The sequence below is a fragment of the Trachinotus anak genome, unplaced genomic scaffold (genome assembly GCF_046630095.1).
Source record: "Trachinotus anak isolate AG129_WGS33_773 ecotype Australia unplaced genomic scaffold, CSIRO_AGI_Tana_v1 ptg000005l, whole genome shotgun sequence".
NCBI lineage: Eukaryota > Metazoa > Chordata > Actinopteri > Carangiformes > Carangidae > Trachinotus > Trachinotus anak.
In genome coordinates, this window is record NW_027273856.1 from 14,020,001 (window position 1) to 14,035,035 (window position 15,035).

Genomic DNA, 15,035 nt, shown 5'->3' on the forward strand with positions numbered 1-15,035 from the left:
AACAGCTTCTCATAGCTTCATGCATTCACTATAATTAGGACAGCAGCAGTCACTGCAGACTCACAGGGTATGGCTTCATTCTGTGACACTGAGTGACAATAAATAAATGACTGAATCCCAGCTCATCATTATGGTCCGTGTTATCAGACACGGAGTTCATTTATGCTCATTATGTCCTGTATGTGTCACATGCATGTCTACTAATCCTGTCAGTGCAGTAGTGGAGGATAGTGGAACCCAAAAAGGATGAATCAGTAAGGAGTAAGGAAATTCTTAGTTAGCAACTACTGATAATTTAATTGATAACCCTGTCACTATGCAGATGCCTTCATATGCTAAAGATTTATCTTAAAATTCACCTTATATCAAGGGTCAATGCCAAATTAATATTGTAGAAAGTGATTTTTCTATGTATTTTTTTTATTATAAAGCAGGTCTAGGTTCTATATTAATACTGTGAAAGTATCAAAGCCTCAGTCCACAGAGAAATGCACACAGCCTGTATTCAGAAACTGAGCCTTAAAACCAGCTGTCAGGACCTCTGGAACTTTGTGATGTCATAACAAAGCAGTCACTGCTCTCAGCCATTCCTCCAGCATGGCCCAGCTGGACCCACCATCCAACCTTGCAGAATTTGAATTCTCTAAGTGTTTACCTGAAATCTGCTATATTTTAATTTGATCACTCAGAAAACTGTTGTTGCTAGAGTTCCAGGGAGAGTCTTGAAAGAGGAGATGCAAAAAGATCTGGTAAACCCAGGATACTCTGCCCGGTCGACACCAAAGCCAGCAGACAGATAACTTTAGCAACTAACCGGTGAAGACAGGGAAGCTTTTAGAAGCTTAGCTAACAAAAACAGAACTAAAATGGGGGTGAATATTGGACTTAGATTCATCAGGTGGACAGGAAGATGTTTATAAATGAATGCTAATTTTGCTCCATGTGTAAAAAAAAAAAAAAAAAAAAAAAATTGCTAACACATTCTCCATAACAAATGCATAATGTGGTGATATGTCAGATGTTGGGGGTCAAAAATCAGCTAAGGCAGCTTAAAGGTTCAGCAAAATTCTCACATTCCCCTCCAACTAGTTTTTCTGATATGTTAAAACTCATCTGTGATCTGTGTTGAATTGTGAATCATCATTGAACAGGAAGAAAAGTGTAGGGTTTCACTCATCACTGTCAAACCTTCAGCCAAAGAATGAGCAACTGATCAGGAAAATCACCCACTGTATACTGATACAGGCTGTAAACCTGTACACTCTTGGCACTCAGTGGCACATGGTTGCATTCCAGGGTTGCACTGCCCATTTTGGTAAGGGATGTTGTTTCCTCTTTGTGTTTGCAGCTCATCTATGAGAGCTTTGCCAGGTACCTGGTGGAGCATAAAGGCTATGACAAGGACCTGCTGAACCTCACCCCTGCTACCTGGGATTTCTGGTGAGTCAGCAGCAGCAGCTTCCCCAGCCTTGAGAGGAGCTATGACATATGCAGGTGTAATGAATACCCGTTTCTCTTTTAGAATAATTAAGACTATTGTCATTTAATAACTATGGCTTTAAACGATACAATCCTTTTTCTATTTTGCACTCCATAACTAAGAAATGTGCCTCTCTACTGGTGTCTTTGAGCGTCAGTGGGACATTACTCCAATTAGAATCAAGATTCACGACTGGGTGTCAATCTGCCAGACTTGAACTACTGAAAGCTGTTTTTCCAATAGTCTGCTTGTTCAAAAGCTTTTAGTGCTCGGAGACATTGTTATCACTGAGCGGATTGGAAAAGTGGCTGTATCGTATGCACACATAAAACGAACACACCATACGGCATCTTCAAGAGCATGATGCACAGATAAAAGTCACTCTTTTGGAGGGATAAGGGATAATTGTCAAACAATGATTCAGAGGGGCTAATATAAAACAGGTTCTCGTATTACTTTCAATTAAATATAGTATAAGAGAGGTGAAAGGTTATTCCTTGAGGTTTGGGTATTAACCAGATTTAATATTATTAAATTTGTTTGTTGATTTGTTTTCTTTAATGATGACCATGACACATACTGAGCAGGACATATTACAGTGTAAAAAGTAAACTATGTAATAGGGTTTCTAACTCACCGAAAACCTTTCAGTGCTGTCGTTTCTTGTCACTCATACACTGATACAGATACACATATAAGAGCCTTGAGTAGTCTGGGAGGCCTTTTCCCCACTTTTAACTGTTGACCACCAGTTTCCCCATGCTTTCAGTTTTGTGCCGAGCTAGGCTGCACACTAAGCTTGGGCAATGTCCAAAACTGAATATGTTGATACAGTCCAACCCAGATATTGTGTTTTTTTTATTGCTAGGGGTTGGAGTTTATAATACAATTACATTAGTTTTATTATATCATATGTCAGGTCTAAGTGATTCTGCCACTAAACAGCAGTCCAAAGTTTTATGTGTCACATGCCAAGGTACATTGCACAGTGAGCCACGCAGTAAAGTGAGGGTCAGACATTACGAAAGATATAGCATATGGTGGGAAATATCTCAATATTCAGTATTACCAAATATTAGCCCAAGTCTGCTGCACATATCTATAACCTACGTTATAGTCCAGTGGTTCCAGACCTTTTTGGCTTGTGACTCTTTAAAGTTTAACCAAATACTAACTTTTTCTTCCCAGGCTGTTTAATTTGAATGATGTTTAGAGGCAAAGAAGTGAGTGTATCTAGTATTTACCAGAAAAAAAGCAAAAATTGGATAATAATTTAGTTTCACTCACTTTTTTTTTGCATGTACTGAGTTGTCTATGCTGAGTACAGGATGATCTGGGTTCCTGTCTTTGTACTGTATTTTTAATGTGCTGAATTTTGTGTCTAGTTTTAAAGGACTAGTGGTGGACCTGGAGGATGGAAACCTTGTGAAGCTTGCTGAAGACGGAACTGTATTGCGGTATGCTCTTTCTACCTGAAAGCCATTTGATCTGCTTCCCTGAAATGTCTTCACTGTCTTTGTGCACACACACCTTTTAATGTGGGTTAATATAACAAAGTCATATTTCTTGCTTGATTAGAGTGACACATGGAACCAATGACCTCAGCACAGAGGAGATCATCAAACATTATGGTCCTAAAAGGGAGTGGAAACACTTCAACAGCCTCAATACCTCCTTCACAAGATCTGGTATGATGTCCTTATCCATATTTGATACATGTAGCTGTATACTTTCACTAGATTTCAAACTGATACTGAGCTTTTGTTTTCGTCATTTCAGCAAATTACTATTTCTATGACAACTACTTTGATCTACCTGGGGCTCTTCTCTGTGGAAGAGTTGTGGATATGTTGCATAAGGTAATATTTAATAAGAACTGTGTGGGTTCATATTAATGGTTGATACTTCCACATGCAAAAACATATTAAAATGTAACTTTATGTTTATGTTAATAGCGAGGAAACGAAGTGAATTCTGACTTTTGGAAAGACATGGTTGCTGCCATCGACCACAATTACAACACATCTGCATTCAAAGGTAAGCTTTTCATTTTACATTTTATAATTTATAGCTCATTTCTAATGTCTTCTTGTCAAGGACTAGTACTGCAGGGAAGAACAATACACACAATACACAGAGATTTTGTTTCTTTTTCAGACTAGAAATTTTATTGTGTGTTTTGGTCAGCAAGTGGCACATAACTTAACACATCCAATGGGACATAGTTGTTTGGAAAAAAAAATGCAGTTTGAATTTCTCATTCTGTGTTTCTTTTTGCTGGTCACAGTGCTTGTGAGAATGTGCTGTGTGTATATTACAGGAAAATTCTTGAACAACAGACATTAATAAAAACGAACACAAATAAAAGACGTGCTGTAAATGTTACAGGCAGTTGTAGAGCACCACTTAAGATATCTTGTGATATGGTTTTATGATTCTTAAAATTGCCAATGCACACACAAGATGAACTGGGGAAGATCAATTCAAACCATGCATTTTAACATTTTGGTCAGCATTAGTACCGCTGATAGTGAAATCATTTGTTAGCACTTTGAAAACTTTTTCAACATTTCAATGAGGCAGTTAAACTTGCAAAAATTACAACCATACTTTTTCAACCTTTTTCAATTTGGAATTTTGTAAACTGATCTATTTCTCTGAGTAGTTCAATGTTTGTAAGGTTTTGAGGTTTATTTGGATTTGTGAAATCACGTTGAGGCAATCAAGAACCCAGAGAAAGCGCAGTGAACATTATCTGCAGCAAATATACCATTACTCTCCTCATCAGGGACCTGGATATAGACTCTGTCACCGGGATGCAGCATAAGAACAGCACTGCCGGTCATCTGATCCAGGAAGCCCTTGTTGTACTCATCATAGGTGAAAACAACTGGATCCTCATTTTTGTAGAGGGCCACCAATGCATTAGCACCATTTACATGAATATGGTAGCTGAAATAGTAGAGGCCTGGAATCTGGCAGGTAAACACACCACTGTGGGGGTCATAATGGTGCTCCCCATTGTACAGAACCTGGCTGAACTGAATAGGAGTTGCAGCTGGGGGGTAGGCCGTGGTCAGAACAGCGCTGAAGGCAGACATGGGGGCCTTCATCATCTCATGAGACATCACAACCTCATGGGACTTGATTGGCATGCTCTTCTCATGGTGGTAGATCACTTCTCCTGGTGGGCCAGGTGGACCAGGAGGACCAGCAGGGCCTGGAATACCATCTTGACCTCTTGCACCTGGAATTCCAGGTGCACCCTGAGGACCACTAACACCCTTAGCTGTTAAGCCAGCTGGGCCAGGTGGGCCTGGAAGACCTGGGTGACCCTTAAGTCCAGGAGGACCGGATATACCGGTGGCCCCAGCTGGTCCCATGGGTCCTGGTCTTCCAGTCTCACCACTTTTGCCAGGTGCTCCTGGGGGACCTGTGTGTCCTTTTGGTCCTTGGGCGCCATTTGCACCTGGGATTCCTGGGGAACCAGGATGGCCCTGTGAGCCCTTTTGACCCTGAGGACCATTATGGCCTGGAATTCCTGGAGCACCTACTGCCCCAGGGATACCTGGTTTTCCACTGAAACCCTGAGCTCCTTGGTCACCTTTGGCTCCCCTTGCACCTGGTGCACCTACCATACCAATGTCACCTTTGGGTCCAACTGGGCCTGGCTCACCCTGGAATCCTCTTGCACCCTGTGGACCAGCTGGACCAATAGGACCAGTAGCACCTGGCGCACCAGTATAACCAGTTGGGCCTGGCTCTCCCTTTTGACCAGTGGTTCCTGGAGTACCAGGGGCTCCTCTGCTGCCTGGTATTCCAGGTTCACCTGTTTTGCCAATACCTGGCATGCCAGGGGAGCCTGGCTGGCCAGATGGACCATGTGGACCTTTGGGCCCCATAGGTCCAGGCATACCTGGTGTACCATTCTGGCCTGGTTTTCCTGGAGCTCCTGTGCCTGGAGCTCCAGTGTGACCCTTTGGCCCTGTCATACCCATTGGCCCGGGAGCACCATCTCTTCCTGGCATGCCAGACTTGCCAGGTTCTCCTGGATAGCCAGTGGCACCAGGTTTACCAACTCCAGGTTTACCAGGCATACCAGATGGACCCATTGGTCCGACTGCGCCAGGTGGTCCTTGAACCCCAGGAACTCCAATTCCTCTCTCTCCTTTGAGGCCTGGAAGACCAGGAATACCAGGATGTCCCTTCAGGCCAGGCTCTCCTCTTGGTCCCATTGCTCCAGGAATGCCAGATGGTCCTGGTTTTCCAACAGAAGTGAGTCCTGCAGGTCCAGGTGTTCCAGGTGTACCAGGTGCACCTCTGGGACCCATTTGTCCAGTTGCGCCAGGTGCACCTCTCTCACCAGGCATGCCAGGGGTACCTGGTTTTCCAGGTCCACCTGGGGTACCAGGTTTACCTGCTTGAGAGTAGCCAGCAGGTCCAGGAGGTCCTGGTGGTCCTGGTGGTCCAGCATACCCTTGGCCACTCTTTCCAGGAGGTCCAGGTGGTCCCATTGGTCCTGGTTCACCTGGAGGACCTTGAGGACCTTGCTCGCCTGCAACGGCTAAAGGAATACAGATACATGTGATATAATCATTTTGGTAATATGATGTCCAGGTTGAAGTGACAGGTGTCTTTCTGTTAGATCACTAACTGTCTGTTTTACTGAGTCATGCACTTTGAGGTAAAAAGGGTGCTGCACAGTATTCCACATGACACATACAAGCACACGATAATAGATATAGACATACAGATAGGCTTGGTTCTCCCCAAGGAAATGACAAACTGAAATGGTGTATGATCAAGAAATGGCTTCATTTTTAAGCATTTCTCTCCACGTTCCCTGACTCCTTTTGCTTTCATTGCATTACATATGATGCCTCAATGGTCCTTGAATAACCCAAGTCTGTTACTCTACTCCACAAGACAACAAACTGACTTAAAACACTCCTCCCTATGATTGTGGGGTGGGTTGTGAGGACAGCACTCCTTTTTTCCCCAGTCTAGTCCTCATAGCAGCACTGATCTGAGGTGATGTTCTCACCAAACCTACGTCTGCAGGCGTGGGACCCAGCCCACCAGCTTCTGTACATTGGAGTTCAATTTGCCCGCAATATGCTGCACCCTTTCATTTCCTGCACTGCCCATGGCTGTGAATGTATAGTTAGTGGTCTGCAAGTTGTCAGCATCACCTTGAAGCATTTCCTGCCACATAGCATAGAGTTTATGGGCAAGGTCAAATGAATGTATGGGTTTGCACTAAACTGGCATATAATGACAGTTTGTTGTTTTACTGGAGTTACTCACTAGTCTATCTGTACCACTAAAGTAAACACAAGGATAGACCTTCCTTATAAACCAACATCTGGCAGTGCAGACATTGTTTTTTCTCGCTTTTTTTTAACTCACAGGAAATTTTAATATTATTTCCATTTTATTTTTTATTTTATTTTATTTGTGAGGGACAACTTATGATATCAAACATAAACTTTTCTAGTTAGTCTAAGGCTAATTCACATAGCACAAATGTGATATTAAACTTGTCTTCAGTTAATGTTTAGTCACAATCTTAGAGAATATTTTCAAGCCTACCTCTGTATTAATTTGTAGCTATATTAAGCTATATTAAGAATATAGGTTGAACTTTGGTATTGCAATAAAAAAACAAAACAGGGCTTTAACATTATAAATGGATATAGAATAGAGTCAAGAAACATTCCTAATTTTTGAACCGTGCACAAACACCACCTGTAATTAAAGTTGCTATCACATTCCTTCATGCTCCATAATTCTGGATGCATTGTTGCCAAAAAAGAGGCATGACCTGTCAAAGAAACAAATCCAGTAGTGTTGGCCTCTCTTTTGAAATGGTGTTTAGAGAGGAAAATGCTTTGTCAATGGCTGTCATTTTCAAACCACATAAGGCCGTGCCTGAAACCCCATGGGGGATGTTTGTACCAGAACCCGACCTTTGAGCAGCCAGAACCACCACCACCACAGACTGGAGGTGATGATGCAGGCCACAGTAGCTGGCCCATGAGCTGAACCATGTGTGACCTTCAAAGCACTATTGCGCGTATATTTAGTGTGCTACTGATATCCATTCTCACTTTTGTTGGTTGTGAGTCATTCTTCTGTGATTCTTTTTGTTGCTTTTATTTTGGAAATACTAGCTTAGCTTTATTATCTCAGCTTTAGAGTGACGTTGCAGTAAATTTGCTGTGGTTTGTAAGATTTACTGTTTGAACTTAAGAGAGCGTTTCTCCACAGTTTGTGTTGTTTTTTTTGTTTTTTTTATTCTTATTGTGTGGTGTGATTTTAATACCACAAAGTAGTTTGTTAGGGTGTGCCTGCAACGTGGTAACAACATCTGGTTTTGAGATCTGACAAAGCGTGAGCTCTCACTGTCGACTCTCTGCTCTATTTTCATGTTGGGGCTCACAGTCGAACCACATCACAACCTCCTCAAAAACAAAACCGGAGAAATAAATTGTCAGCTGTTGGATGCAAAATTTGAATCATTGTTTTAGTTGAGTAATAAAACACAGTCTCATGCATCATCCTGGCAGTTACACCATGACCACTGCTTTGTTTTTGTTTTTTTTCATTACACATGCAAAACTATTATTTATCTGGAGCACAAGTGCTCTTTTACAGCCATACCCCACCTCACAGTTCTATACAGATCTCCACATTCACAGCAGTTCACCACAGCCTTCTGCTCTTAGCCAGTGAGATGCTGCGCTGGACCTGCTGGGTGTGCACCTTGATGACAGTTAATGATGGGAGGTGGTGCTTTGGAGCTGCCAGGTTGCATGAGAGTGAATTTTAGCGCAAGGTCAAAGGAGTGGTGATGATAATGATGATGACTCGAATTCTGAGTTAATTACAAAATTTGCCTCAAGTATTTGCCTCAAGGCTGCTTTTTTTTCAGGGTTAGTGATTTAAGTTATGGGAGTAATTTAATTTGACTGTGAATCACAAAGACCTGTTAGTGATTCCATTGAGAGTGTATGTGTAGATCTTATAGTTTTAAAAAGTGAAGTTACATGCAGTTGTAGGCTCTAACTCTGCTTCATAACATCTTTGAGTGGAGGCCTATTCTTTTGCTTTTCAGCACCAGGAGTCATAATGAAAAGTCACATGTCCTATGAATTCCACCAGAAGTGTAACTTGTGTTATCTGATGCAGTTCTGCACTTTTATTTGTTTAGATTTGCTTTAGTTTTCCAAACTGATAAATTATAGAACTGATGAGCCCTGAAAGCAGCTTTTCTGTGCAGCCTTCAGTGAATATGAACTGAACAATGGGCTTGGACAGGAGTTTAAATATTACCCTAAAAATAAATAGATCCCTGCTTATCTTCATTTGTATTAATCGCAGCATCTCTCTCATTACCAGAGTTTTTACATGAGCAGCTCTTGTGTGAAAAGACATAAGTGACTTACCATGACTCTTGACGGGGTAGTGTGCCTTGGCTACTTTTGGCACGTGGTAGTATCTGTCCGGGGTCGCCTCAGCCAGAGCTAGGAGGACGAGGAGAAGGCTCGTTACCCTCAGGTCCATCTTGTGAAGCCAAACCTGCAAAGACAGAACCCGTGCATGAGAAGTCAGCAAGCAGAGGACCGTGCACGATGAATGTCTCACACTCGACAGTGGTGCTGTGTGGAGCATCAGTTTACTGCAGAATAAATGTCATAATACTTCAAGTGAGCAGCTACAGTAAAATGATCCAGAACACCTCTGTCAAATGATTTTTTTTCTCTAATGTGCAACAGCAACACAGCAACAACACATGGCTCATTACACCAGCAGCCCTCCACCAGCAGCCCACCCCTCAGTGAGAGCCAGGCTGCAGCTGGGATTTCCCCACTGCGCTAACCTGAAATCAAGAAAGAAAAAAAAAAAAGCCATCTTACCTGGAAGGTTTACGCTCCAAAGAAACAGTGGGGGGGTCGGGAGGCTGCTGTCCCGGTACCGTGCTGTTATATCCTTAGTTGTGGAGTCGGTCTGTCTGAGTGGCAGCTGCTGCTTCCCAGGGCACTGGCCTCAAGGTATTTATACTGAGCCACTCTTCCAGCATCGTGAAGGATCTACCTCGTGTGGAAGGCCCCTCCCTGCTCTGATGTCATCTTTAATGATGGGTGCCATGTCCTCAGGAGGCATGTCACTTCAGGGTGATGGTCCTCCCTTCTCCTCCCCGTCACCGTTCTCTCTCTTCATGTGGTTCCCTCTGCCTGCAGCAGGGGGGGGGTGGGGTCCTGTCAGACCCCCCCTCTCTGTGACATTTTCAGAAGTTAGTTTCTTGATTTATCTCATTTGTGTGACTTGTAGTTGAATTTGTGGCACATCCTGAAGCTTGCATTGTTTAACCTTACATTGGACACTTGAATCACTGTTTGCACTTTTTGACAGATGAGTCACTTGTACAACAGCCTGTCTTTTCTTTTTAAAGCTTTTTTAGCTGCTCAAACATAGTTGTTTTTTTTTAGTCTAAAGACATGAAGTAATTGACTAAGAGGCTTGTGACAGGGTGTTTTTCTGGAAAAATAAAGACTGCGTGAGTCTGACAATATTTTCCTCCAGTCATGTACCAAATGGCTGTTTTCACTCAATTTTGGTTAAATCTTTTAATAGATGCTGGAAAGTTGTAGCCTCTCTTTTCTTTTAATCTCTAAATTCTGGGGTTGAAAGATACAGTTCACTAATTTAGATCCATTTCTAAACCTACCACCAGCTTGATTTGTCTACAGATTTAAATGTCACAGAGTAAAGCCTGCCACGATGATGTCGGCATATTGTCTTTGTGACTTTGTGAAACTGGCATGCGGTCTGCTGTGCAGCTTTAAGACACCAGGAGGCAGAAGTGAGGTTTGGTTTTAAAGCTGCTCCATCCTGTGAGGAGCCTCCAGTCTGCAGGTCACTCTCACAGAGCCGGAGCAGTGGAGGAGCCTGGAGCACAGACAGAGATGTATTGATATAGTTTAGGGCTGAACAATTCATTGAAATATTATCAAAAATGCAGTATGGCCAACTGCAATATCCAAATTCCAGGAGCTGCAATTTTTTGCTAAAGCTAAAATGTGTTGCAGCATACCAGTAATGAAGCACTGTGGTGCTACAGAGATGCCCCAGGGTATGAATTATTGTCTAGATGTAAAGGAACAAGCTTGTTTGGTACAAGCCCCTGCAAAAAAATCACATAATTATAATTTTTCAGTTTTCTTTTCTGTGAAAGTGAATCACAAAAATTACTGTTTCTTAATTATTGTAATTATCGTGACTCGTATAAAAATCGCTCAGCCCTAATGTAGCTCTACTGGAGCGCTCACCGTTGTGAAGGTGTGCATACACACCATCTTGTGGTTTTTATGAATCTTCAGCAGGTATTTTTTATATGGTAAAATAGTTAATAAAGGTGTAAAAAAGTAATGTAGTATTTAAATTAAAAAGGTTTTTTAGGTCAATACGGATATATCTGCAGGGTCCTTTTAGACACTGCTTTTTCTTTTTTTTTTCATTTAACATATTAAAATCTGAAAGACATTAAAGTTTTGTTCACCTCTTTCTTAATAAATATGTGTCTAAAAAGTCATTTTTTTAGTATGTGCATATCAAAATCCCTCTCTTCTCTATAAAACATAAAAATATTTTTGATGGCTCAGGGGAGGTTACATATATTTATCCAGCCAGATGTGATTTGATGTGCTAGCTAACCCCACCTATCATAAAACTGCACTTGACTGTCGGTTAGTGTGGGTACCTAGCAGAGCAGTATCATAGTCCGGTCTTTCTGTTTCACTGTGACTTTAAAGGTACCCTGTGTCACTTTTCTTTGTTTACAAAAAGTCAGTGTTTCTCACCAGAACACAATGTGTAAATCCTGAAAGACATGACAGACATGTTCAATTTATTAGCATCCTCATGAAACATGTCGATACCCATGGTTCCTTGCTAGCAGTCTGCCTTTGTCCTTGGCACATTAGTGTCATGGTGTATTGCGTCACCCACATGCATGCCCACTTACAAGGTCATCCTCATGAGTGTGCATGACAAAACATAACATGATACAAATATGCAACATATAATTTAGGTGTACCGAAAATTTTTCACCATGTCTTTTAGCATAGCAATAATACATTTTAAGCATTACCCTCTTTGACCATTTCATCATATCATGTGCGACCAGAATGGTCATATTCTAGAGCCCTGATGGTGCCACCAGTGGTCTCCTCACAGGGTGGTTACACTTACCTGCCTGAAGAGAGATGACACTGTTGATACCACTCTCATGTGTGTACACTAAATATAAACCTACAAACTTACCTTAGCAGACCGTGGGGGGAAGCAGCTGGCCTGACTCTGTCCAAAGGTGGTAAAATCCACCTAACAGTACCTTTAAAGTTCATTAATCGAAGCCCAAGTGTAGAAGTGACATACTGTGGTTTTGTTAGAGCTTTTGTGCCAGACTGTGTGACCTCCTGGAATCTCTGCTGGTCGCCAAGTTTTTCCAGAAAGTTTTATATTCATTTCACAATGAATTTGTTTGTATGTTGCTGTAAACTTGCTGTTTTCCAATGTTCAGCCCAAACAGTAACACAAGCACGAATGCATAAACTATGGTACAGTCACAGCTACTTGCTCATAGATTTTTTAAAAATGTGAAATTAATGTGATGTTTTTACTGTAATACCCACATTCTATGAAACAAATCTCGTGCTCATTTAAAAAAAATTTATTATGAATAAAAAAAATCTACCAATTTGATGAGGATACCACACATTCCTTTAAAAATAAGATGAGACTTCATTGATCTCCAGAAAAGAAATTCCCAAATACTAGTAAAATGACTGTTAAATGAAATAAATCATAAAAAAAAATAAGAACAAGAAATTAAAGTTAGAATGACAAGTTCTAAAAGTTTTGACATGAGATCAATTTTGTTTGCATAGACACAAGGAGTTAACGTGGTGATCTTCATCAACCTTAAATCTCCAGTATACAACAGCCATGATTGGTGCAACCACTGTGTAATAGATCTCTGGTTTTGGGAAACCCTTCCCTTCCCTCTGCCTCCCTCTGTATCATTTAAACTGCCAACGTCGCAGCAGCCGCAGATGAGCCGTGGGCATCTTTGGTAAACTCTTTGAATTAAATGACAGAGTAGCGTGGGGGTGGAGTCGACATTTAACAACTTTCTAAGCTGCAGATATGCCACTGCATCTCACCATGAAAGTGGCTGTGACCGCAGTGAGGCATGGCTGCCTTTATTTCATTTAGATAGTTTTTTGTTTTTTTTTATTTTTGGTGTGTCAGAATTAATACCTCCTGAACTAAATCTGGCCGGTGTGAGGTTTAATGTAAACGGCTACTTAGATTCAAATGCAGCTTCAGGGGAAGTTTGTGCAGGCAGTCACAGTACATAAACATGTAATTAGGAGAGGGGAGATGAACTGTATGGAATGCAACACTAACAGATGATATGGAGTCATCCTCATTCTCTCTTCTTCCTGATGGCAGGCTGGGTGGTATTTCTGGGGAGGGTCTGCTGTAACTATTATTTTGCCCCTCCAAACATCTTAACATGCTACTGCTGCACTTCAGACGTGACTTAATGCTCCTTCAGTGGCTTTAATTAACTCTGGCGATGACGGGTTCTCCCCCAACATGCTCAGCCTCTGTTTTCCACATTATCTTGATATAATGTACAAGCACAAGTCAAATCTGTGACTGAAGAGATATTTTTTGCACCCTGGTCATCGATATAGAAAAGATCAAACATGGGGAAGATTGAACACGACCATTTGTTAATACTTTTTATTTTTTCATGTGCATTCTGTATTTGTGATTTAAAGTCCTTGTGTTTCTCTAAACTTCACTGCTTTTTCTACATTTTAAACTTGTTAATTAATGATTCTGTTTTTTCTGATTTTATATCACCATCTTTTTACATTTTTTCTTAACACTCTGGATCATTAAAGAATAGAAGCCAGCCCTCTAATGCTAAATCCAGAGCTCAGATGATACTGGATTTTTGAGATGGAGAGATATTGATATTTGAAAGGTAAAAAAAAACAGATATTATCCGATGGCTGTTTGTTGCTTAAAGGGATATATTTTTTAATAGGGATCTGTTAACTGTGCACTAATACGCTGGGTCACTTGGGGGTGTCAGAATAAGCTGTAAATACTACATTAACATATTACCACCTCATTAAGCTTTTATAGCATTATTATTTACCTGAGTCCTATTCACATAGAGCAACATTAGCATTTATTTGGAGTCACGTACATTTATTTGTCCCTCATGAAAGGATGTCCAATAATAATTTCCCTTTTAATAATGTTTTCAGTCTTAACTAATTGCTGACAGAAATATCTGGTTTCTAGCAGCTAAATTCTCCATTTTGTTCACCACCTAGTCCCTGACTTTGTCTGTCTGCCGTTTGGTTCTTGGCAGGTAAATGTAGACTGCACAATCAATCACAGTCAACACTGATGAGAGCTAAAACAGTAAAGCTGCTAAACAGAGCTGAGGGAAACTATAGAGTTAGCCAGTAGTTTTCTGTCAGGTCATCACTCCTTTCAACGTGTCATTTGAGCCTTTGTTAATATATAGATGTTGATCATCGCAGCTTTGACAAAGAGGTGAAAAAAATTTATAATGATTAAAGAAATGTTGACACTAGATACTGAACAGGTCCTGAAGCCTACATACCTACTGATGTGTTTATTGATAACACCATTACCGACACAGCTGTTCCTGGTCTCTCTCTCTCTCTCTTCTCTCCCCTCTCCTCCCCCTCCCCCTCTTTCTATCTCCTCCTAAACCCAACCGGTCGAGGCAGACGGCCGCCCACCCTGAGCCCGGTTCTGTTGGAGGTTTCTTCCTGTTAAAAGGGAGTTTTTCCTCCCCCCTGTCGCCAAGCGCTTGCTCGTTGTGGGAACTGTTGGGTTTTTCTCTGTAACAAAGTAAGGTCTTGACCTTACCCTGTAAAGTGCCTCGAGATAATGTATATTATGATTTGGCGCTAGCCAAATAAAATTGAATTGAATTGAATTGATACAAAATCTGGTATCAGTGTATTGGCAGATATTATTTTTGTCATTAATAGATTGGAGAAACATTTTTATGAGAATCTTTTAAAGTTTGATATTGAAGAACCAAAATATGTAGTGAATAGCAAGTAGCACATTTTACAGTTGAAAAGAAAAAACTTGTCAATGCCCTCTGGTGGATAAACTATGTAATAGCAATACTGTTTCTAAAATACTGAAAGTCCTGTATTTCTCTGGTGTTTCTGAAGTGTAATGTCTCGTCACTTACTTGCAGATACAGACAAATCTGTGAGAAGTTTATACCAGTGGCCAGTATGGAGCTTTAGTTGAATGTTGAGGTCATTCTTGACCCTGGAACCAAAGGTTGAGGAAACCACAACAGGGTCCATTTAGTTGCTGTTCTGGAGCTTTTTATTACACTACCTTGTGAGCAGGCGGTGTTGTGCAGTTGTCGTAGAATTGAAGATCTTAAAATTTCATTTTTTTTTCCCGATTG

At 41.1% G+C, this 15,035-nt stretch overlaps 2 protein-coding genes across 2 annotated transcripts in view; one reads left to right on the plus strand and one right to left on the minus strand.

Moving 5' to 3' along the window:
- nt5dc1 (5'-nucleotidase domain containing 1) overlaps positions 1 to 15,035 on the plus strand; it is a 69,661-nt gene that overhangs the window by 842 nt on the left and 53,784 nt on the right. The window contains exons 2-6 of the mRNA XM_071478477.1: positions 1,349 to 1,440; positions 2,866 to 2,937; positions 3,059 to 3,168; positions 3,260 to 3,339; positions 3,436 to 3,517. Of these exons, the coding sequence (XP_071334578.1) occupies positions 1,349 to 1,440; positions 2,866 to 2,937; positions 3,059 to 3,168; positions 3,260 to 3,339; positions 3,436 to 3,517 (436 nt within the window). The remainder of the gene's footprint in view (positions 1 to 1,348; positions 1,441 to 2,865; positions 2,938 to 3,058; positions 3,169 to 3,259; positions 3,340 to 3,435; positions 3,518 to 15,035) is intronic.
- Positions 3,626 to 9,552, minus strand: col10a1b (collagen, type X, alpha 1b). The gene is made up of 3 exons (XM_071478476.1): positions 9,400 to 9,552; positions 8,929 to 9,061; positions 3,626 to 6,044 (listed from the first exon to the last, which is right to left on the minus strand). Exons 2-3 carry the CDS (start codon positions 9,044 to 9,046, stop codon positions 4,189 to 4,191), a joined length of 1,974 nt encoding a protein of 657 aa, XP_071334577.1. The 5' UTR covers positions 9,047 to 9,061; positions 9,400 to 9,552; the 3' UTR covers positions 3,626 to 4,188.

Excerpts from the sequence above, each read along its gene's own strand:
- col10a1b (XM_071478476.1), bottom strand. The coding sequence starts at position 9,046 with ATGGACCTGAGGGTAACGAGCCTTCTCCTCGTCCTCCTAGCTCTGGCT. Across the intron at positions 6,045-8,928 it reads CTACCCCGTCAAGAGTCATG|CCGTTGCAGGCGAGCAAGGT; the intron begins GTAAGTCACTTA and ends GTATTCCTTTAG.